The sequence below is a fragment of the Scyliorhinus torazame genome, chromosome 1, assembly GCF_047496885.1.
Source record: "Scyliorhinus torazame isolate Kashiwa2021f chromosome 1, sScyTor2.1, whole genome shotgun sequence".
Lineage (NCBI taxonomy): Eukaryota > Metazoa > Chordata > Chondrichthyes > Carcharhiniformes > Scyliorhinidae > Scyliorhinus > Scyliorhinus torazame.
Window position 1 is genome coordinate 19,309,849 of NC_092707.1, and position 24,828 is coordinate 19,334,676.

At 47.8% G+C, this 24,828-nt stretch overlaps 1 protein-coding gene across 1 annotated transcript in view; it reads left to right on the forward strand.

Annotated features, from left to right (window-relative positions):
* Positions 1–24,828, forward strand: part of LOC140430856 (tricarboxylate transport protein, mitochondrial-like) — a 181,945-nt gene that overhangs the window by 14,283 nt on the left and 142,834 nt on the right. The window contains exon 2 of the mRNA XM_072466029.1: positions 1,808–1,896. Coding sequence (XP_072322130.1) covers positions 1,808–1,896 — 89 coding nt within the window. The remainder of the gene's footprint in view (positions 1–1,807; positions 1,897–24,828) is intronic.

Consider the following 24,828-nt stretch of genomic DNA (forward strand, 5'->3'; position numbering starts at 1 on the left):
TGGCTGGACATTGCTGCTTTAAATGGGCGGAGCCACAATTCAGACACGTCATGACGCTGACGTCAGCACGTTCTGTGCGCCATCGCGCATGCGCAGTGCGGTCGGCCGACTCAGGGATTTCTGCCTCATCGTCCACCCGGTTGTGGTGTGCATGTGTGGGGACCTGAGAAAAGTGCGCGAAACGGCTACTCTCCTCTATGCTCAGGCCCTTGCATTTTTGCGATGGCCTGCACCCTTTCTGCCTCGTGGGAGGCCAGTTTTGCAGTTTCCGCCGCCCTGATGCGGGAGTAGCGATTTCTGGCATGCTCATGGACAACGCACGTTTCAATGGCGACGGAGAGGGTCAACTGTTTGATTTTTTGAGGAGCTGCTCCCGCAGGAAGTCGGACTGGAGCCCAAAAACGATCTGATCCCGGATCATGGAATCAGTCGTCGAGTCGTAGTTACGTGACTGCGCTCGGATGCGGAGATGGGTCAAGAAGGACTGAAAAGGTTCGTCCTTACCCTGAAGGCCTCTGTTGGAAGATGTACCGTTCAAAGCTCTCATTCACCTCCATGTCGCAGTGGCTGTCGAGGTTGCCGGGAGATCCGGAGTTGCGGAGGAGGCTGGATCTTTTTCCATGCCGCTGGACGGCTGCTTGCTGGTCGTTGCAGAAGCACTCGAGGTAGGTTCGTTAGGATTAATAGTACTCTGGTACCCATGATGTGTTAAGTAAGTTGGTTGAACGTTGACTGCAACTGGATGCAGTGAAACTAGAAACAGGCTTCTGACACAGGAGATGGTCCAACACTGTTTTATTGAACTCCCTGATTGCTGTACATAGTCTGCTGTGAGTTGACACTCTATCAATCTAACTGATAACCTCCTACTGCCACCTACTGCTTGTCCAGACTAACTCTCTATCTCATGGTGATAGTGCTCACTGGCTTGTGCACTCTTACTATCTCAGTAGCTGTGTCCTGTGCTTTATCGTGGTGGTGTCCTGTCTGGTGATTGGTTGTTATGTGTAGTGTGTGTTCATTGGTTATCCTGTGTGTCAATCACTGCCTGTCTGCATCTCATTATATACATGAGTGGATATTCTGTGCTGCGCTGTATCAGATGCTGCACGGAGCTCAGTCCTATCCTGTAGTGTGTGCTGTGCTGTATCAGATGCTCGCACTGAGTGCTGTGCTGTATCAGGTGCTGCACTGAGTGCTGTGCTGTATCAGGTGCTGCACTGAGTGCTGTGCTGTATCAGATGCTGCACTGAGTGCTGTGCTGTATCAGATGCTGCACTGAGTGCTGTGCTGTATCAGATGCTGCACTGAGTGCTGTGCTGTATCAGATGCTGCACTGAGTGCTGTGCTGTATCAGGTGCTGCACTGAGTGCTGTGCTGTATCAGGTGCTGCACTGAGTGCTGTGCTGTATCAGGTGCTGCACTGAGTGCTGTGCTGTATCAGGTGCTGCACTGAGTGCTGTGCTGTATCAGATGCTGCACTGAGTTCTATGCTGTAGGTGTGTGCTGTGCTGTATCAGAAGAGCTGTATTCCGCTGTGCCCTGGGCAATGTGCCAGATGCTGAGGATGTGACGCCAGATGAGGCGTTGAAGTCTCCGCCCTGCGCATGGAGCGGATCAGAGACACACACCCCCCTCACACTCCAGAAACCGGGAACACCAGGAAACCAGCAGAGAGCAGGAGCTCACCCCCTTCTCTACTCTTTCACCCTCCCCCCCCAGACAGCAGTGAGGGGCCAGCAGCCAGCGTCCACCCCCAGCCCCTTGTGCCTCTGTCTGTACAAGCAGCGAGTGATGTCTGACACAGCCCGCTGCACACAGCCCGCTGCCTGGCTGCAGCCGCCGCACCAGCTCCCAAAGTCAAGCTCACCCATCCTGGCAAAGCCATCCTGGCGGGTGAGTAACACTGGGGAGGGGGGGCAAATAATAATAATCGTCCTGTGAAAGGCATGTTGCTGTAGATTGTTGTGTGTGTGTGGGGGGGGGGGGGGGGGGGGGGGGGGGACGGGAGATGACAGAAAAACCAACAGGTTAAACATTGCTGACTGCTCTCAGTGCTGTGTAGGCGGAGATACATGTCAGTCTGGTGTCAGCCCATCCCAGTCACAAAGGGACACAATCTCAGGCTGTCTGTGACAAATTTTAGAAACCTCCCTGGCTGCTCTTTTGAAAAATATTCATTTGTTTCTTAAAATATTGCGACTCTTTAGCCATGGGCAGCTGGCGTTTGTGGCCAGGGCATTGTGTAATTGTTGATGAGCTGGTGTTCCCAGACTCTCAATGATTTTCTTTCTCGGTGAAAGTTGGCACTTGCCTCCAGTGAGCAGGAGATCTTTGTGAGTTTCTCTGAGAAACTTTATTGCCCTTGCATTGTCTCCCCTCCTTTTTCTATCCTGCGGGGCACCCTGCTCAGCTACCTCACCTAACATACCAACAAACATATGGATTAGGAACAGGAGGAGGCCACTCGGCCTTTCGAGCTTGCCGCTTCATTCAATAAGATCATGGCTGTTCTGATCTAAACCTCACGACACATTCTCGCCTACCTCTGACAACCTTTCCACCCCCTTGCTCCATCAAGAAGTAGCTACCTTTACCTTAAAAAAAAATCAAAGACTCTGCTTCCACCACCTTTTTGAGGAAGATTCACTACCCTCGGAGAAAAGTATTCTCCTCCTCTCCCTCTTTCTCAATGGGGGTGGCACAGTGGTTAGCACTGCTGCCCTGACCGCTCCAGGGTCCCAGGTTCGGTTCTGGTTTCGAGTGACTGCGGAGTCTGCACGCTCTCCCCGTGTGTGCGTGGGTTTCCTCCGGGTGCTCCAGTTTCCTCCCACAGTCCAAAGGTGTGCAGGTTAGGTGGATTGGCCACGCTAATTTGCTGTTAGTTAGATGGGTTACGGTTCTGGGGATAGGGTGGGAGTGTGGGCTAAGTAGGGTGCTCTTAAGTTTGGGCCGGTGCAGACACGATGAGCCAAATGGCCTCCTTCTGCACTAACTTCAATTAACGTGCCTTTGGACATCAGATCTCCTGCTGACCTTTTACACCATGCGCCCCCCCCCCCCCCCCCCCGCCTGTCTATCCACCAAGATCTTTGCACATCACTCCACCAGTGGCGGGTATGCTACCTTGGCCGTAGGTTCTGGAATTCCCACCCCCTCCATTGTTCCTGAGAGACCAACCTTGGGATCACCTGGCTCGGTGTCTCCTAATGTGTTTGGTGTTGCATGTTATCTGAATCATCCTGCGAAGTGGCTTGGCTATGGAGGTCTTGTGGATCGACAGGTAGCGTCTGTGCCTGTAGTTGTGGGTTCAAAACCCATTCCAGGACCTGTTGGTTCAAACTGGTTGATGAACAGACTGCTGATTCCAACACTTGCCCACTATCCCCTAGCACTGTGGCTTCACAGCGCCAGGGTCCCAGGTTCGATTCCCTGCTGGGTCACTGTCTGTGCGGAGTCTGCACGTGCTCCCTGTGTCTGCATGGGTTTCCTCCGGGTGCTCCGGTTCCCTCCCACAGTCCAAAGACGTGCAGGTTAGGTGTATTCGCCATGCTAAATTGCCCTTGGTGATCAAAAAAGGTTAGATGGGGTTATTGGGTTATGGGGATAGGGTGGAAGTGAGGGTCGGTGCAGACTTGAGCACTATGTTCTAAAGGGTGTTGGACTAGGGTGGGCACAGTAAGCAGTCTTACACCAGATTAAAGTCCAACAGGTTTGTTTGGAGTCACTAGCTTTCGGAGCACAGCTCCTTCATCACCGAAAGCTAGTGATTCAAAACAAACCTGTTGGACTTTTACCTGGTGTAAGACTTCTTACTGTGCTCACCCTAGTCCAACACCAGCATCTCCACATCGAAAATTTAAGTGTGTGAAGATATGAATCAAACCGTTAGCACTCTGTATTTGCATTAATTCTTATCGGCTCAAGTGAAGCTCTGTTGTAGCTCTGTATTAATGTATTCACCAGAGGCGAATGCAAGTCCTACCATGGGAAACAGAACAGCCATGTAAGAGATAACACTATCAATAAAGCTCTGTTCTTTTAAACCACAGTTCTCCCAAAACACAACTGTTAGTTTGTGGCATTTTACTTGGTTAAATGTGCTAAATAAATGCAAGTTACTGTGGGTATTTTGTAGTAACTTCGACCATGATTAGGAGTCTCGAGTCATGTTTTATCTTAAGGCTACCTTAAACTTGGATAGAACACTGGATCAAGGGTATGGAGAGAAAGTGGGAGTGGGATACTGAATTTTCATGATCAGCCATGATATTTACCAGTGGTGCAGGTTCGAAGGGCCGATAGTCTGCTCCTGGTCCTATTTTCTATGTTTCTATGCTAAACGTTTACACACAATGAATGGCTAGAATCTAGATTGCACTACCTGTGTGTGCTGGAGTCGGGTTCAATTGAGACATTCATGGGGCTGTCATGATATCCACATTAACATATCATGGTGCAATCACACACGCACACTGATGGACAGGTAGTTGGACCAACCAACACACACACAACATCACAGCCAATCACCAGTGCACACACACTATAAAACAGGGAACACCACAGTTCCCGCTCATTCTACCAGGAGATAGCTCAGAGCACAGAGCTCACAGCGCGCCACTCAGACATAGACCATGTGCTGAGTGCCTCACTAAGATAGTGCTAGGGCTGGGTCCACAGGTTAGCTGGTGAAGTACGAACCACAGCCAGAAGTTAATAGTTATTATTGTACAGAACAATTAAACAGAGTTGTACCATCTACAACCGTGTTGGTTCGTTTGTGTATCTGAACATCCACCACGACAGGGGCAATTGGATTATTATCTGAAAAAAAGAACAATGTGCAGGTTTATGGGGCGGAGGTGGGGTCTGGCACTTAGTTGGATTGCCTCTTCAACGAGTTGTCATAGACCTTTTTCTTTTTTATAAATTTATTGTACCCAATTCATTTTTTCAAATTGAGGGGCAATTTAGCGTGGCCAATCCACCTATCCTGCACATCTTTGGGTTGTGGGGGCGAAACCCACGCAAACACTGGGAGAATGTGCAAACTCCACATTGCCAGTGACCCAGAGCCGGGATCGAACCTGAGACCTTGGCACCGTGAGACAGCAGTGCTAACCACTGCGCCGCCGTGCTGCCCTTGAGTTGTCACAGACATGACGGGCTGAACCATATCAGTAAGATGGACTCTGAACCATAATTGGGACCAGAATTCTCAATCGCTTCCAACCCAAGGATGCCGATGCTGTGACATTTCCGCCCCATCCACCACCATATTGAAATCGAGTAACATAGCACATCGAGCAGATGATGGAGAAAAGATGCAAAACATTAAGGCGAGCAATGAAGAGTTGAGGCCAGGCTGAGCTGTAGGAGGACCAAAGAAAGAGGAGCCTTGAGCTCAAATGCTTACAAAGATTTTGCTTTGTGTTCCGCGAGTTTAACAATATCACTCAACCAGGTTATCTGATCATTTCCCATATTGTTGTTTGTGGGAGCTTGCTGCTCGCAAATTGCCTGACATCTTTCCTACATTACTTCAAAAGCCTGTAATTGGCTGTAAAATGCACCACTCCACACTGCACTGGAGCATGCGCTCGAGAATGCTGCACTGGAGCATGCGCTCGAGAATGCTGCACTGGAGCATGTGCGCGAGAACGCTGCACTGGAGGATGAGCTTGCGATTTTTGAGTGGGAATTGAAACTTGGACTTGCGGTCGTGGCCAGCAATAGAACACAGAACATAAAAAGATACAGCACAGAACAGGCCCTTCGGCCCATGATGTTGTGCCGAACCTAGGTCCTAGATTAATCAGGGGCTGTTTAGCACACGGCTAAATCGCTGGCTTTTGAAGACCGGCCAGCAGCACGGTTCAATTCCCGTAACAGCCTCCCCGAACAGGCGCCGGAATGTGGTGAGTAGGGGCTTTTCACAGTAACTTAATTGAAGCCTACTTATGACAATAAGCGATTTTCATTTTAATTTCATTTCATCATAGATTATCATTGAATTTACAGTGCAGAAGGAGGCCATTCGGCCCACTGAGACTGCAGCGGCTCTTGGAAAGAGCACCCTACCCAATGTCAACACCACCACCCTATCCCCATAACCCAGTAACCCCCCCCCCAACACTAAGGGCAAATTTGGACACTAAGGGCAATTTTTCATGGCCAATCCACCTAACCTGCACTTCTTTGGACTGTGGGAGGAAACCGGAGCACCCGGAGGAAACCCACGCACACACTGGGAGGATATGCAGACTGCGCACAGACAGTGACCCAAGCCGGAATCGAACCTGGGACCCTGGAGCTGTGAAGCAATTGTGCTATCCACAAGGCTACCGTGCTGCCCTTAAGAACAAATAAATCTACACTATAATTTTACCGTAATCCATGTACCTATCCAATAGCTGCTTGAAGGTCCCTAATGTTTCCGACTCAACTACTTCCACAGGCAGTGCATTCCATGCCCCCACTACTCTCTGGGTAAAGAACCTACCTCTGACATCCCCCCCCCCCCCCTATATCTTCCACCATTCATCTTAAATTTATTTCCCCTTGTAATGGTTTGTTCCACCCGGGGAAAATGTCTCTGACTGTCTACTCTATCTATTCCCCTGATCATCTCATAAACCTCCATCAAGTCGCCCCTCATCCTTCTCTGTTCTAATGAGAAAAGGCCTAGCACCCTCAACCTTTCGTCGTAAGACCTACTCTCCATTCCAGGCAACATCCTGGTAAATCTCCTTTGCACCTTTTCCAAATCTTCCACATCCTTCCTAAAATGAGGCGACCAGAACTGTACACAGTACTCCAAATGTGGCCTTACCAAAGTTTTGTACAGTTGCATCATCACCTCATGGCTCTTAAATTCAATCCCTCTGTTAATGAACGCGAGCACACCATAGGCCTTCTTCACAGCTCTATCCACTTGAGTGGCAACTTTCAAAGATGTATGAACATAGACCCCAAGATCTCTCTGCTCCTCCACATTGCCAAGAACTCTACCGTTAACCCTGTATTCCACATTCATATTTGTCCTTCCAAAATGGACAACCTCACACTTTTCAGGATTAAACTCCATCTGCCACTTCTCAGCCCAGCTCTGCATCCTATCTATGTCACTTTGCAGCCGACAACAGCCCTCCTCACTGTCCACAACTCCACCAATCTTCGTATCGTCTGCAAATTTACTGACCCACCCTTCAACTCCCTCATCCAAGTCATTAATGAAAATCACAAACAGCAGAGGACCCAGAACTGATCCCTGCGGTACGCCACTGGTAACTGGAATCCAGGCTGAATATTTGCCATCCACCACCACTCTCTGACTTCTATCGGTTAGCCAGTTCGTTATCCAACTGGCCAAATTTCCCACTATCCCATGCCTCCTTACTTTCTGTAGAAGCCTACCATGGGGAACCTTCTCAAATGCCTTACTAAAATCCATGTACACTACATCCACTGCGTTACCTTCATCCACATGCTTGGCCACCTCCTCAAAGAATTCAATAAGACTTGTAAGGCAAGACCTACCCCTCACAAATCCGTGCTGACATCCCTAATCAAGCAGTGTCTTTCCAGATGCTCAGAAATTCTATCCTTCAGTACCCTTTCCATTACTTTGCCTACCACCGAAGTAAGACTAACTGGCCTGTATTTTCCAGAGTTATCCCTAGTCCCTTTTTTGACCAGGGGCATGACATTCGCTACTCTCCAATCCCCTGGTACCACCCCTGTTGACAGTGAGGACGAAAAGATCATTGCCAACGGCTCTGCAATTTCATCTCTTGCTTCCCATAGAATCCTTGCATATATCCCGTCAGGCCCGGGGGACTTGTCTATCCTCAAGTTTTTCAAAATGCCCAACACATCTTCCTTCCTAACAAGTATTTCCTCGAGCTTACCAGTCTGTTTCACACTGTCCTCTCCAACAATATGGCCCCTGTCATTTATAAATACTGAAGAAAAGTACTCGTTCAAGACCTCCTATCTCTTCAGACTCCATACACAATCTCCCGCTACTGTCCTTGATCGGACCTACCCTCGATCAAGTAATTCTCATATTTCTCATGTGTAAAAGGCCTTGGGGTTTTCCTTGATCCTAGCCGCCAAAGATTGTTCATGCCCTCTCTTAGCTCTCCTAATCCCTTTCTTCAGTTCCCTCCTGGCTATCTTGTATCCCTCCAACGCCCTGTCTGAACCTTGTTTCCTTAGCCTTACATAAGTCTCCTTTTTCCTCTTAACAAGACATTCAACCTCTCTTGTCAACCATGGTTCCCTCACTCGACCATCTCTTCCCTGCCTGACAGGGTCATACACATCAAGGACACGTAGTACCTGTTCCTTGAACAAGTTCCACATTTCACTTGTGTCCTTCCCTGACAGCCTTTGTTCCCAACTTATGCACTTCAGTTCTTGTCTGACAATGTCGTATTTACCCTTCCCCCAATTGTAAACCTTGCCCTGTTGCACGCACCTATCTCTCTCCATTACTAAAGTGAAAGTCACAGAATTGTGGTCACTATCTCCAAAATGCTCCCCCACTAACACATCTATCACTTGCCCTGGTTCATTACCAAGTACCAAATCCAATATTGCATTAAGGGGAAAGTAGTAGCATGGATAGAGGATTGGTTAATTAATAGAAAGCAAAGAGTGGGGATTAATGGGTCTTTCTCTGGTTGGCAATCAGTAGCTAGTGGTGTCCCTCCGGGATCAGTGTTGGGCCCACAACTGTTCACAATTTACATAGATGAAATGTGTCCAAGTTTGCAGACAACACTAAGATAAGTGGTAAAGCAAAAAGTGCAGAGGATACTGGAAGTCTGCAGAGGGATTTGGATAGGCTAAGTGAATGGGCTAGGGTCTGGCAGATGGAATACAATGTTGACAAATGTGAGGTTATCCATTTTGGTAGGAATAACAGCAAAAGGGATTATTATTTAAATGATACCATATTAAAACATGCTGCTGTGCAGAGAGACCTGGGTGTGCTAGTGCATGAGTCGCAAAAAGTTGGTTAACAGGTGATTAAGAAGGCAAATGGAATTTTGTCCTTCATTGCTAGAGGGATGGAGTTTAAGACTACGGAGGTTCTGCTGCAATTGTATAAGGTGTTAGTGAGGCCACACCTGGAGTATTGTATTCAGTTTTGGTCTCCTTACTTGAGAAAGGACGTACTGGCACTGGAGGGTGTGCAGAGGAGATTCACTAGGTTAATCCCAGAGCTGAAGGGGTTGGATTACGAGGAGAGGTTGAGTAGACTGGGACTGTATTAGTTGGAATTTAGAAGGATGAGGGGGCATCCTATAGAAACATATAAGATTATGAAGGGAATAGACAGGATAGATGCGGGCAGGTTGTTTCCACTGGCGGGTGAAAGCAGAACTAGACGGCATAGCCTCAAAATAAGGGGAAGTAGATTTAGGACTGAGTTTAGGAGGAACTTCTTCACCCAAAGGGTTGTGAATCTATGGAATTCCTTGCCCAGTGAAGCAGTAGAGGCTCCTTCATTAAATGTTTTTAAGATAAAGATAGTTTTTTGAAGAATAAAGGGATTAAGGGTTATGGTGTTCGGGCCGGAAAGTGGAGCTGAGTCCACAAAAAATCAGCCATGATCTCATTGAATGGTGTAGCAGGCTCGAGGGGCCAGATGGCCTACTCCTGCTCCTAGTTCTTATGTTCTTATGTTCCTCTGGTCGGACAATCTACATGTTAGAAAAGCTTCCTGGACACACTGCACAAACGCCACCCCATCCAAACTATTTGATCTAAAGAGTTTCCACTGAATGTTTGGGAAGTTGAAGTCACCCATGGATACTACCCTGTGACTTCTGCAACTTTCCAAAGTCTGTTTCCCAATGTGTTCCTCCACATCTCTGCTACTATTGGGGGGCCTATAGAAAACTCCCAACAAGGTGACTGCTCCTTTCCTATTTCTGACTTCAACCCATACTACCTCAGTAGGCAGATACTCCTCAAACTGCCTTTCTACAGCTGTTATACTATCTCTAATTAACAATGCCACCCCCCCCCCCACCTCTTTTACCACCCTCCCTAATCTTATTGAAACATCTATAACCAGGGACCTCCAACAACCATTTCTGCCCCTCTTCTATCCAGGTTTCCGTGATGGCCACCACATCGTCGTCTTGCTGTGCACTGGAGCGTGGTAGACTGTCATAGTCTTCTTGCTGTTTGCATGGCAGACTTGCATCGTCTGCTGCTAGTTGGTCAGAGGAGGTTGCTCGACCCTCATGGCCTTATTCCTGCAAGGACTACGCGTCGGAGAGTGTTGCTTCTATCGTGGAGGCTGTCCACGAGCTCACTGTGGAGGCTTGTGACACTGGAGTCACTTCTTGTTCGTGCAAGGACTGCGGTGTGGAGTCTTGCATGTCTTTTGTAGAGTCGGGAACCCTGAGCGGTGCCTGGACCACGCTCTGTGGCAGCAGGCCGCTCTCTGTGGGCTTGTACTGCTCTCTGTCTCTTGGTTTCAGGCCGCAGCATAATCCTGCACTCACGAGTCAGGATGTCATATCTGCTGGGCTGAAGATCCTCAAATCCAAATAATTCGTCGTCGGGATCGCCAATGTGCATCACGTCTAGTTGCGGTTCGGATTTGGTACTGGGGTAGCCTCCCAAGGTGAATGGTTCATCTGAGTCATTGTCTTCTAGGACCATATCATCACTGTTTGCGTCGTTGCTGGCATTGGGCTCGCGAGGTTCAGAGAAAATGTAAAGGTCAGTATCGAAGTATTCAAGGTCGGAATCATCGGTTTGGGCGTAGGTAACTGCTTGTTGCAGGGTTCTTCGCAGGTTAATTTCATTTCCTGGTTCAATTTGAGGCATTGGGCTGTCATTCCAGGTGAAGGAAAGTTGTTTTACGGCTTTACAAGATTTTTTCTTTGATTTGGGACGTTTCCCCTCTAAATGGGCGTGGTCCGGGGCCTCTGACGTCATGACGCATGTGACGAAGTGCGTAGGAAGTGATTGCACTTGCACAGATCGCTGTTCCTTCACCGATGGCCGTTTTCGTGATTGCGCATGCGCAAACGGACCTTCCCGTTCTGTGCGCTTCTCGTGCAACTGGGCAAGTGCAGTCCCTTCAGAAAGATGGCCGCTGATCAAAACTGTTCTCTGCTCCGGGATCTCGGCCTCGTGGTGAGTACTGGTGCTTCTCTTGCCTTTTCTTGCTGGTTGGAGTGTGTTTTCCTCACAGTATTTGCCGAATTTGTCCAGGACTGCTTGGAAGTCGCTCCTGTTTTGCCCTTTGGAGAACTTGAATTTTTACAAGATTTCTTCTGCTCTGGCACCGGCGATGGTGAGCAGAAACTCTGTCTTTTCAGCATCGGCCAGGTCTTCTAGTTCGGCTGCTACTAGGAAGATTTCAAACAATTGCCAGAATACCCGCCAGTTTTCGCGGAGATCGCCGTGGCTCTAGCTGCTGCGGAACGCGGATCTCGAACATCTTCCTGGGTATTTGTCACTGTACGCTGAGGTATGGCTATATTGATTGAAACAGTTCAGTCCTGGTACCATGATTTGTTTGTTGTAGGTGTAACATAAGCGGCTTCCTTGTGGTGCACTGACAAAGGAAGGTTCAGACGTGGAGATAACTTCAACACGTTTATTAAACTATTTACACTTCTATTACTCTGGTTCGACACTACTGCTAATCATACTATAGCTACCCAGACTGACTAACCAGTTGCTGCAATCCATGTGGTGGGTGTAATATTGAATCAACCCTGTGTCTCTACTCACTGACTGTCTCCACTGGAAAGAGGCAGATCATGTGTGTGGTGTCCTTTATATATGGGTTGGTGTAATGCCCTCTTGTGGTCGTGTCACCTCTGTATCGTGAATGTCCATTGGCCATGTCCTATCTAACTGATCTATTAGTTGAGTGTGTGTGTGTGATGTCTCTTGTGCTCCCTCTAGTGTCTAGCTAGCCTACATGCATTTACATTGATGCACATCACCACAGTACTGAAACGAAGATGATATTGGGGCCGGTGATGACTGAAAATTCACTCATAGAGCGCCTCTATGAAAGCTTCATCATGTGGGAGAGGTGGAGAGCTTTAGGGAGGGAACTCCAGAGCGTGGAGCCTGGGCATCTGAAGGTGCACCCCCCCCCCCCCCCCCAAATGATGATGAAGTGGATGCTCAAGCAGCCAGACTTGAGGGCCGCACAGTGCTTAGCACTGCTGCCTTACAGCGCCAGAGACCCGGCTTCGGTTCCCACTTGTCTATCTGGAGTTTGCACGTTCTCCCCATGTCCACGTGGGTTTCCTCCGGATGCTCCTGTTTCCTCCCACAGTCCGAAGATGTGCAAGTGAGATGGGGCTACAGGGATAGGGTGTGGGAGTGGGCCTAGGTACTGTGCCCTTTCGGAGGGTCGGTGCGGGCTCGGTCGGCCGAATGGCACTAAGGATTCGATGAAGGAGCGACCAAGAGGGTGGATTTTACAGCCAGTATGCAAATTTGAGAATTGCGATGTTGCCGGGCTATGGGCCAGCAAACACGGGGGTGATATGTGAACGGGATTTAGTGCAAGTTAGGGTAGAGGTGTGTCTTTAAACTGTCATGAGCACACCATGATAAAGCAACTGGTGAGCAAGCCATGGGAGTTGGCATTGCGACCGGGTTAGACAATTTGCAATCTGAATGGAATGGGCTTTGGTAGCTATGGCTGAAATCGCAGGCGTGCTTTGAACCGTGCAGTCACTGTAATACCACCGCATGTCCAACGTTGTTCGTCCGATGTGCAAACTTCCAATATTGCTGTGTAATATGTGCCAAGGGGATATCTCTGAAATACTTGAATAAATAGGAGTAGGCCACTCGGCCCCTTGAACCTGTTCCGCCATTCAATGCAATCCCGACTGATCTTTTATCTCTACTCCACTTTCCCATCCCTTTATTGTCAAAAGGTTTATCACTCTTGGTCTTGAACATAATAATTGATTGAGCACCCACAGTCCTGTGGCGTACAGAATGCCAAAGATTCATAACTTGCTGAATGGAGACATTTCCGACCCTGTTCCTAAATGGCTGGCCCTTTAGTTTCTAGATTCAGTTCCCACGGGCAAAACAGTCTCTCAGCCTGTAAAACCTTCAAAGAATTTGATACATTTCAATGAGATCACCTTTCATCCTTAACTTCAGAGAATATAGGCCCGCACTCTGGAATATCTCCTCCTAGGATAACCCTATTTGACCAGGAATCAATCTAATGAACCCTTAAACCCCGAGGATGTTTCCACTTGTAGGAGAAACTAGAACCAGAGGACATCATCTCAGACTAAAGGGACGATCCTTTAAAACAGAGGAGGAGGAATTTCTTCAGCCAGAGGGTGGTGAATCTGTGGAACTCTTTGCCGCAGAAGGCTGTGGAGGCCAATTCACTGAGTGTCTTTATGACAGAGATAGATAGGTTCTTGATCAATAAGGGGATCAAGGGGTTATGGGGAGAAGGCAGGAGAATGGGGATGAGAAAATATCAGCCATGATTGAATGGTGGAGCAGACTCGATGGGCCGAGTGGCCTAATTCTGCTCCTATGTCTTTGGTCCTAGGCTGGCATACACCCTTCCTTGGATGACAGATCAAAACTGTACAGTGTCCCATGTGTGGTCTCATCAAATCCTTGTACAATTGCAGCAAAACTTCCTTACTCTTGTACTCCAACTCCCTTGCAATGAAGGCAACCAAACAATTTGCCTCCCTAATCGCTGTACCTGTCTGTTAACTTGGTGTTTCATGTACTCTACAAGGACCCCCAAATTTATCTGCGTATCAGCATTTATTAGTTTCACTTTTTTTTTTTGAAAAAAAATTGCTTTTCCATTCTGCCGACTAGTCTAGATCATTTCACACTTCCTCTTGTTCACCACTTTGCTGTTCAAATTGCTCCATGTCTGTTAGCAGCCTCTTTGCGTCCTCCTCGCATCTTAGTTTCCCGTCTAGCTTTTTATATCATCAGCCAGCTTGGATATATCCCACTCTGCCCCTTCGTTTAATTATTATTGGTAAGAGTGTAAATAGCTGAGGCCCAGGCACTGATCCTTCAGGCCATCCCAAAGTGACCCATTTATACCGACTCTGTTTTCTACTCTGTCATCCTATTCCAGTATATTAGCCGCAATCTGCTGTAACAATCCCTTGTGTGGCGTTTATTGAATGCCTTCTGAAAATTCACTATCTGCTCTGCTATTTATCACAGATTATCATAGAATTTACAGTGCAGATAGAGGCCATTCGGCCCATCGAGTCTGCACCGTCTCTTGGAAAGAGCACCCTACCCAAGGTCAACACCTCCACCCTCTCCCCATAACCCAGTAACCCCATCCAACACTGAGGGCAATTTTGGACACTTAAGGGCAATTTAGCATGGCCAATCCACCTAACCTGCACATCTTTGAACTGTGGGAGAAAACCGGAGCACCCGGAGGAAACCCACGCACACATGGGGAGGATGTGCAGACTCTGCACAGACAGTGACCCAAGCCGGAATTGAACCTGGGACCCTGGAGCTGTGAAGCAATTGTGCTAACCACTATGCAACCGTGCTGCCTCAAAAATTCCAATGGACTTGTCAAACCGAATTCCCCTTTATTAAAACCCTGTTGATTCTGCCTAATCAAAATGCTTTTCTGAGCACCCTGTAGCCATATCAGCCCCACCCCCACCACCACCCACCCAATATATTCTAGCATTCTCACAGGGTGACGCTAGCGGACTAATATTTCAAGTGGCCAAGGCTAATGTTCTGGATCCATGGATTGAAGTCCCATCAGCTGTCATGGTGGAATTAAATTCAATTTATAAAACAATTCATCTCCGTAATGGTGCCCATGACGCTAACATCCAATTGTGGTAAAAACCTGTCTGGTTCGTTCGTGCTCTTTTTGGGAAGGAAATCTGTCTCTTTTACCTGGCCTGGACTACATGTGGGTTCCAGACCCATAGCAATGTGATTGACTCTTAAATGGTTTCTGAAATGGCCCCACACAGTCCAAAGGTAGTTAGGAGTGGATAAGAAATGCTGACCTGACCAGCGACATTTGTATCCCATGAAAGTTTTTTTTTTAAAATTCTTTATTCTTGGCGCCGAGGACCTGGGCTCGATCCTGGCCCCGGGCCTCTGTCCGTGTGGAGTTTCACATTCTCCCCATGTCTGCGTGGGTCTCGCCCCCCGCAACACAAAAAGGATTGGCCACGCTAAATTGGGGGGGGGGGGGGAAAAGAATTGGACACTTTAAATAAATTTCACTGATGATGGAAGCCTAACCGGCCTCGAGTTCCCCGTTTTCCATCTCTCTGCTTCCTTAAACAGCTGGTTTTCATTTGTACCTTCCAATGCACAGGGGCTGTTTTAGAATCTAGAAAATTCAGGATGTTCCACTATCTCTGCAGTCGCTTACTTTAAAACCTGAGGAGTATAGACCTTTATCAGCTTTTAGTTCTGTTCATTTCTTCGGTACTTGCTTCCCCACACGTTCCAATGCAAGGTTTGTTTAACATCGCTGCCATTTCTTCATTCACCGTTATAATTGCTCCTGTCTCAACCTTGAAGGGATCCATGGTAACTTTTGATAAACTCTTCCTTTTTCTATACTTGCAGAAGTTCTTAAAATCTGTTGTTATATTTCTTGCTACTTTTCCCACATTCTGTTTTCTCCCTCTTTAGCAATTTTTGATCGCGCTTTATTGATTTTTAAACTCTCCCTATTCTCAGGCTTCGTACCTTACCAAGAGGTTATTCATGAAGGCTCTGCCTTCTCAACCTCCCTCCTTGCCTGAGGTGAAAGCAGCCTATGGTCATCTGGGACTATGGTGACTCTATTCTTAGCTCCTACTCTTTTTGACAATATTATACGCCTATTCCTTTAATCTAACGCTGCCCACAATTAATTGGGTTAGCTATGACTTTACCACTTTTTCCATGGAGATTTTGTTCCTCAAGGGCTTGGATATGCATTCATAATTCTAAAATGTTAGCACTGCTGCCTCACAGCGCTGAGGACCCGGGTTTGATCCCGGCCCGGGTCACTGTCCATGTGGAATTTACACGTTCTCCCCGTGTCTGCGTGGGTCTCACCCCCACACCCAAATGTTGTGCAGGGTAGGTGGAATGGCCATGCTAAATTGTCCCTTCGTTGGAAATAAAAATGTAAAATCCTCGTTTTGGACTTTGCCACATCTCTTTATATTATGCTCACTGTTCCCCAAAAGATCCTTGACTGTATGAGTACTAATGAACGGTGTCATACTAGATCTAAAATAGCCTGCTCCCTAATTGGTTTATTGACATACCGTTCCTTCAAACTATCTTCAATGTATTCCATGAACTTGTCCTCCAAACTAGCGGCTATTTGGTTTCCCCAATCCAAATGAAGATTAATGTCTCCCAGGATTATTGAATTACCCTTGTTACGTACTCCTAGTTTTACTGATATACTTTGTCCAACACTCGTATTATTGTTCAGGGGCCTATAAATTACTCCCATCAGTGTTTTCTGTCCCTTCTTATCTCTTAACCCCACACAAACTGATTCTCCATCTTGATGTTTTAGGCCAAGATCCTTTCTCTTTGTAGCTTTTATTAACAGGGCTGCCCCATTCCATTTTCATGTAGGGGCTGGTTTAGCACAGGGCTAAATCGCTGGCTTTTAAAGCAGCCCAAGGCAGGCCAGCAGCGTGGGTTCAATTCCTGTACCAGCCTCCCCGACCAGGCGCCGGAATGTGGCGACTAGGGGCTTTTCACAGTAACTTCATTTGAAGCCTACTAGTGACAATAAGCGATTTTCATGTTGTTTATCTTCACAAAACAATCATGTACCTTGAGCATAGAGACAAATGGAGTTTTAAATGGGTGGATAGCGCAGTAGCATTGTGGATAGCACAATTGCTTCACAGCTCCAGGGTCCCAGGTTCGATTCCTGGCTTGGGTCACTGTCTGTGCGGAGTCTGCACGTTCTCCCCGTGAGTGCGTGGGTTTCCTCCGGGTGCTCCGGTTTCCTCCCACATCCCAAAGATGTGCGGGTTAGGTGGATTGGCCATGCTAAATTGCCCATAGTGTCCAAAATTGCCTGGGGTTACTGGGTTATGGGGATGGGGTGGAGGTGTGGACCTTGGGTAGGGTGCTCTTTCCAAGAGCCGGTGCAGACTCGATGGGCCGAATGGCCTCCTTCTGCACTGTAAATTCTATGATCCTATGAATATTTGGTTCTCAATCTTGGTCCTCTGCAGCAATGACTACTGCATCCAACCCATTTATCTTTATTTGTACCATTAATTCGTCTATCTTCTTGGCAAATGTTTCATGCATTCAGATGTACTGCCTTTAATTTTAACTTTTGACTACTTTTTCCTTGGTTGGTAATCCCATAACACTGTTAATAATCTGTCTCATCCTGACCCCGTCTGTTTGATTTTTTTCCTCCACAATCTTTGACTTTTCTCGTTAGACTTGCCAATTTGCACTTGCTGTTCCTCCTCTTCCTTATTAGTTTAAAGCCTTATCGACCATCCTAGAAACAGTGTATAATTTAACAGGTCACTGATCCCAGCCTGAGTTTAAGTGGTGTCTGTCCCAGTGAAACGGAGCTCCCTCTTTCTCCAGCATTCATGCCCCTTGTTGGTTGCCACACCATTCTTTTCAACCACCCATTTAAAACTCCATTTGTCTCTATACTCATTTGTGCATGCCTCATGTAGTAGAGATGATCATTTTGAGGTTCAGTTTTTTAGTTTGCACCTAGCTCCTCAATCTCCCCCAGCAAATCGTCAGTCCTAGTTCTCCCAGTGTCATCAGTTCCTGCGTTGACCACAACATTTCCTCCCTCTTCCCCCGCCCCACTTGTTCAAGTTCTGCTTTCAAGGATGACCGACTATTTTCTTTTCCTTCTTGCACTCTACCCTCCTGCTTGGGCTCAAGGACAAACTGGCATCCCTTTCCTGGGCAGTCATCCAGATGACAGGCCTAATACTGCAGGGGCTGAGTTCCAATCCCACCAGAGCATCTGGGAGAATTTATGTTCAATTAATTAAATAAATCTGGGTTTAAAAAGCTAGCATCTGCAATGGTGACAGTGGAACTCCAAAATTGTCATGAAAACCTATCCAGTTCATTTTAGGGAAGGAAATCTGCCGCCCTTACCTGGTCTGGCCTCCATCTGACTGCAGCTCCACAATAATGTGGTTGACTCCCAGCTGCCCTGCAAATTGGCCTCGTAAGAAGCCGCTCGGTTGTCAAGAGAGTGAGTGCTCGCTACCACCCCCTCCAGGGCAACGAGGGAAGGACTGCAAATGCTGGTCTTGCCAATGACGTTCCACATACTATGTGAGTGAATGGGCAAAAACAAAAGTTGGCTCGAATGGTCTGTTTCACTGCTGACGACTCAAAATAAACTCTGTTGCCCTCATCTAGTGGCAACTGTCCAAATGAGATGATTGAAACCAGGATCTCATTGTGTGTGAAATTCCTCATTAAAGTAGGATTCCCATTGTTCCATGGTGGGGGTAGGGGGGGTAGTATTCCAACATTCCAGAAAGTATTCCTGGAGCAAGGCAGTGATAGATTTAGGCCCTTGATTTTCAGACATTTCTTTTGTTGGGAACACAGTTGTTCAACTTGCATCACATTGTGCGCCACGGCTGATGTGAATAGAGGGCCATGATGTGGAGATGCCGGCGTTGGACTGGGGTGGGCACAGTAAGAAGTCTCACGACACCAGGTTAAAGTCCAACAGGTTTGTTTCAAATCACTAGCTTTCGGAGCGCTGCTCCTTCCTCAGGATTCACCTGAAGAAGGAGCAGCGCTCCGAAAGCTGGTGATTCGAAACAAACCTGTTGGACTTTATCCTGGTGTTGTAAGACTTCTTACTGTGACTAGAGGAATACGAACCCCGGAAGTGTAGAAGATTTTAGTTTAGACGGGCAGCATGGTCGGCGCAGGCTTGGAGGGCCGAAGGGCCTGTTTCCTGTGCTGTACTTTTCTTTGGTGTTCTTTATGTGAACAGTATAAATTGAGGTTTTTGTTGACTACAGTAATGTTCTAATGTGATCCTGTGGCACCAGTGAAATCTAAAGGTGACGATTAGAAAGGCCTGGCAACATTATCACTGGGATTTCTCTTTTCCTGTTGGCATTACTGTCAAAATACAATTATAGAAACAGCTGGCTCGTGTTTCCATAGAGCCTTTCAAAAGCTCTGGAGTTTCCAAGGTAGCTCACAGCCAGTGAAGTACATTGCCAAGCCAGGTCAAGGGAGGTGAGGTTAGGGGAGGTAGCTGAAACATTTGGCAAAGAGGTGTTTTTGAAGAGCATTTTCAAGGAGTGGGTGCAATTTCACAAAGCGTTAAACGGTGCCAGGGCCAATTGAGGAAGCGACTGTGACAGCTTGGCAAATAGGGTCATTGAATACCAAAAACAAGGGACTCGTGCTAATCACAAATCACTGGATAGGCCTGAGTTGGGAGATTGTCTATAAATCTGGGCAACATGTTAGGAACGATATCAAGACCTTTGGAGATGGTGCCGAGGAGATTTACCCAGATGATACTAGAGATGAGAGATGCGGCACAGAAGATTAGAGAAGAGAGGGAAAAGAGGCGTATAAAGGACAATAAGAAGTCAGTAACGAGTGGTCAATAGATTTAAGCAATTGGCAAAAGAACTGGGAGCTAAATGAGGAGAAACATTTGCAAATTTGTTAAGATCTAGAATGCACTACTGTGGCACCTTCAGTAGCACTCCCACCTCGGAGTTAGGGGGTCAAGTCCCGCTTCCGGACTTGGGGTACAAAAATCTAGACGCTCCTTCCTGCAAGGGTGGAGGAATCAGATTCCTCAGGCACTTTCCTTTTATTTATTTTTCCCAATTAAGGGGCAATTTAGCGGGGCCAATCCATCTACCCAGCACATCTTTGGGTTGTAGGATTAGACCCACACAGACACGGGGAGAACGTGCAAACTCCAGATGGACAGTGCGCCGGGGCAGGGATCGACCACTGTGTCACCTTCCCAGGCATTTCTAAAAGGCCGTTGCACATGTACATTAGTCATGTTCAAGTACAAGGGTATGGGGCTAAATTGGAGAACGCCTTCAAGGAGCCTTCATGTACATGATGGACTGAATGACTTCCATACAGTAATATATTGAATCTCCTTAAAACCTACCACCTCAACCAGATTATCATGTAGCTGCACATCAAATATCATTGGATGTCAAATATCATTGGATGTTTGTAGGTTCTGTCTTTGGGGCATTTGACTATGTTGAAGATGTGATGGAAGTACAATTCTTTGTTAGGTGCAATAACCTGATGACGTTTAACCTTTACACTCCCGAGATAAAAGAACAACCGCATTAACCTTGTGTATGGGAGGTTAACCAGTCCTCGTTAACAGCCCAGCTTTAGTCAGTGCTAGCAGAATGAGGAAAGACCTAATCAGTCAAAGGATTCCAGGAAGGAAACCACCTTCCTGTGCTTGGCAGTGAAGCAGGTTGAAAGAACAAATCGATGTCAGGTTAATAGGTCTACCAAACCTGCATTTCTGGTTTCCTCACCAACCTGGTGACTTGTTATTTACTGCATGCTCGAGAATGCGGATTAATATGGGAGGGTGAGGAATTCAACAAAGAACAAAGAAATGTACAGCACAGGAACAGGCCCTTCAGCCCTCCAAGCCTGCGCCGACCATGCTGCCCGTCTAAACTAAAATCTTCTATACTTCCTGGGTCCGTATCCCTCTCTTCCCATCCTATTCATGTATTTGTCAAATTCCTATCATGTCTGCCCATTATTGGAATGGAAAATCTGATCATCACTCCCGAACGCACTGCCTCAGACAAGCACAGGGGGAGAGTGGAGATTCAGCTTCACTGGGGACTCTCATCGATCCCACTTTTTTTTCTTCACGTGTTTCAAGAATTGTGGGCCGCACGGTAGCATAGTGATTAGCACAATTGCTTCACAGCTCCAGGGTCCCAGGTTCGATTCCTGGCTTGGGTCACTGTCTGTGCGGAGTCCGCACGTCCTGCCCGTGTGTGCGTGGGTTTCCTCCGGGTGCTCCGGGTTTCTCCCACAGTCCAGAGATGTGCAGGTTAGGTGGATTGGCCAGGATAAAATGCCCTTGGTGTCCAAAATTGCCCGTGGTGCTGGGTGGGGTTACTGGGTTATGGGGATAGGGTGGAGGTGTGCGGTTGGGTAGGGTGCTCTTTCCAAGAGCCGGTGCAGACTCGATGGGCCGAATGGCCTCCTTCTGCACTGTAAATTCTATGAATTTTAACTGACCGATTCGGGGAGTCTGCCGAAAACTTTGCAAAAGCAAAATGCTGCGGTCGCTGGAAATCTGGCCGAGAGAGAGGAAACGCTGGGAACACTCCAGCAAGTCTGGCAGCATCTGTGGAGAGAGGAAAACGAGGGCTCATGTTTCAGTCTCGTATTAGAAATGTGGAGGCGGGGGTGGAGTGGTGTTGTCACTGTGTGCTTTCATCCAGGATAACCCCCTGGAGACCTGGGGTTCGAATCCCACCATGGCAGATGGAAATTAAATTGAATAAAAGTTATGATTGGTCTGATGATGACGCGGAAACCACTTATGGATTGTCATAAAAAACCATCTGGTTCACTAATCTGCCATCCATGTTTAGAAGAATGAGAGGGGACCTGATTGAGGTGTATATATGTACATACTAAGACGGATGGATAAAGTAACTGTGGACCCAATGTTCCCCCTTATGGGGCAATCTAGAGCGAGAGGTCACAGATATAGGTTGAGAGGCAGTAGATTTAGAACTGAGATGAGGAGGAACTACTTCTCGCCGAGGATGCTCCATAGTGCGGTGAAATCTGAATCATTAAATGGTTTCAAGAAGGCGACAGATATACTTTTGATTTTAAAAAATGGATGAGAGGGATATGGGGGTCAGGTGGGGAGGTTGATTTGAGACCAGGACGAGATCAGCCAGGATCTGATTGAATGGTGGAGCAGACCCGAGCGGCTGAGTTGTCTACTTCTGCTCCTCAGTCCCATGTTCCTATGTTATCTGGTCTCTTTCCTCCAGATTCACAGCATGGGTAAATAGGGATGGGCCATAAATGCTGGTCTCGCCAGCCATGCCCATGTCCAATAAAGAAATGCTGCAGCAGTTTGCAGACCTGAAAAGTTAACTCTGTTTCTCTCACGGCTGATCCTGCCAGACCTGCTGTGTGTGCCCAACATTTTTTTTGTTTCGATGGAGAATGTTGCAAAGTCTGTTGCAGTGCTTTGAGTAGGCAGTTCGCCACCACCCGAAGTGACTCGGGATGGATAATAAATGCTGGACTTTGCCAGCAAAACCCACATCCCGTGGATGATTGCTATTTTCCTAAATAGGAGAGCAGAATGTACGCATCCTGTTGGAGAACGAGCGAAATCTGCTACCCTGAGATTGTACAGCCCTGACCTCTCGGCATTCACACAACCCGACTCTCCGTGGCAGCTTGTCCACTCACATGTAGGAGTTTACAGAGGACAACCCCAACCTAGCTTAACATAAGGAGCAGGGGTAGGCCATTCAGCCCCTCGAGCTTGCTGCATCCGTAGAACCATAGAATTCTTACAGAAGGAAACCATTCAGCCCATCGTGCCTGCATGGACCCTCTGAAAGAGCATCCTACTCACGCTCCCGCCCCATCCCCGTAACCCCATCTAACCATTCAGTAAATTCATATGAAATCTTTTACATTAACTCATCTCTCCTGCTTACCCCAAATTCTGTGCTCTGTGCGTGCACGCACGCAGAACGTTCTTTACCGACTGCTGACACTAGAGTGACTGTACTGGTAGCTTGCTTGGTGAGACAGTGGTGTAGTGGGATTGTCACAGGACTAGTAATCCTGAGGCCCACAGTAATGCTCCGGGGACGTGGGATCGAATCCCATCACGGCGTAAAATCCCATCTGGTTAACTTGCCCTTTGGGGAAGGAAATCTGCCGTCCACGCCTGCTCTGGCCTATATGTGACTCCAGGTCCACAGCAATGTGGTTGACTCACCACTCGGTTCAAGGGCAATTAGGGGCGGGCAACAAATGCTGGCCCTGCCTACGGAGCCCATGTCCCATGACAGAATAAAGAAAACAGCAGTAGATAAGCACACTCCACCACTGAATTAGACAGTTCTGGGTTCAAGTTATGCTTCAGATGAGCACAATGATCAAGGCTGACACTCCAGTGCAGCACAGAGGGAGCACTGAACTGCCATAGGTGCCATCTTCCAGATGGGACATTAAACCTGGGCCCCATCTGCCTGCAAGGGTGGATCAAAATATCCCATGGCGTGCGCGGGGAGTTATTCCTGTTGTCCAGGCCAGTGTTGCCTCAATCAACATCACGGAAACAGATTATCTGATCATTGTCACAGTGCCGTTTGTGGCATCTTGCTGTGTGCAATTGGTCGTCACATTTCCAACATTACAACAGTGCCGTCACCGACCGTGAAGCACATGATTGGCTGTGAAGCACTGAGATGTCTGGTGGTCGCAAAAAGCACCATGTACCAGACATTGTCAAACTCAGGGGCGCGACCCGTGGGTGGGCCGCGGAGCAGCCTGTCGCGGGGCTCCCGATCGCGCAAATCCACGCGCAACAGCCGCAGCAGCCGGCTTTTAATAATGCCGGCTGCGAGCGGCCTTCAAAATGGCCAGGAACAGATTTTTAAAAAAATACGGCCGCACTGCGCAAGCGTGCCCGATCATTGGTGCGTATGCGCAAAAAATATGCTCACCGATGATCAGGCACGCTTGCGCAATGCAGGCCGCATTTTTTTTTTTAATATGGCCGCAGCCTTTTTTTCTCAAGTTCATGGGGCCAAAGGGACCATCGGAGCCAAAGCCATTTCCTCCATTCTTGTCAGCAACAAACAAGGTAAGAGAAAATGGTGGGTGGCGCAGGTCGGTCGGCGTGGGTGGCGCAGGTCGGTCGGCGTGGGCCGCGAAGGTCGGCCGGGTTGGGTCCCGAAGGTTGACCGGTTGGTAAAAATGGGTCCCTGAACGGGCCTCTCCTTCGATAGCTCAGCTGGTAGAGTGGAAGGACTGCAGATGATTAAAAATGGGTCCCCGGAAAAAAAGTTTAAAAAACACTGCCATATGCAGCTTCTAAAAAATTAGTGTAATGAGATGTGTACGTTGCTGGCTTGGCCATCATTTACCGTCCGTATAAATGAAGGTCTTTTTTTACAACTGTCCAACTCTTTGGTACGATGCGCACAGGCAGTAATTCATGCCCGACAGTTGGGGCACAGCTTCAGTATCTTGATGTCAGGCGGCCTTCGACATTGACATCTGATTACATTAACAAGCTTTTATGCGTCAAGAGCTTTTTGCATCAGTGCTTAATCTGCCACAAGCTCTTCAGACTGCAGTTAATGGATTTGATGCTGCAGGGTATTGTCCATTAGAAGACCGAAGGTGACCCGAGATGTGGGGAGTGTAATATCCTGACAGACGGGCGACCACCAGGTAGATTAACTAACGAACGGTTTAATAAAGTAAGAAACCGTATACAGTGGGTGACTTAAAAGCTGCCATGTTCCAAACTCCTGACTAACTGGGAATCCCCGCTCCACCCCCACGGTTTGAGCGCTCTCGTCCATTGGCCGATCGGGCAAAATGACGTGGAGAATGTGCAAACTCCGCACGGACAGTGACTCGGGACCGGGATCGAACCCGGGTCCTCGGCGCCGTGAGGCAGCACTGCCAACCAATGCGCCACCGTGCTGCCCTCGCGTTCCTGACTAACATTCTACAATTAACAAAGGAACTATTTAGAAG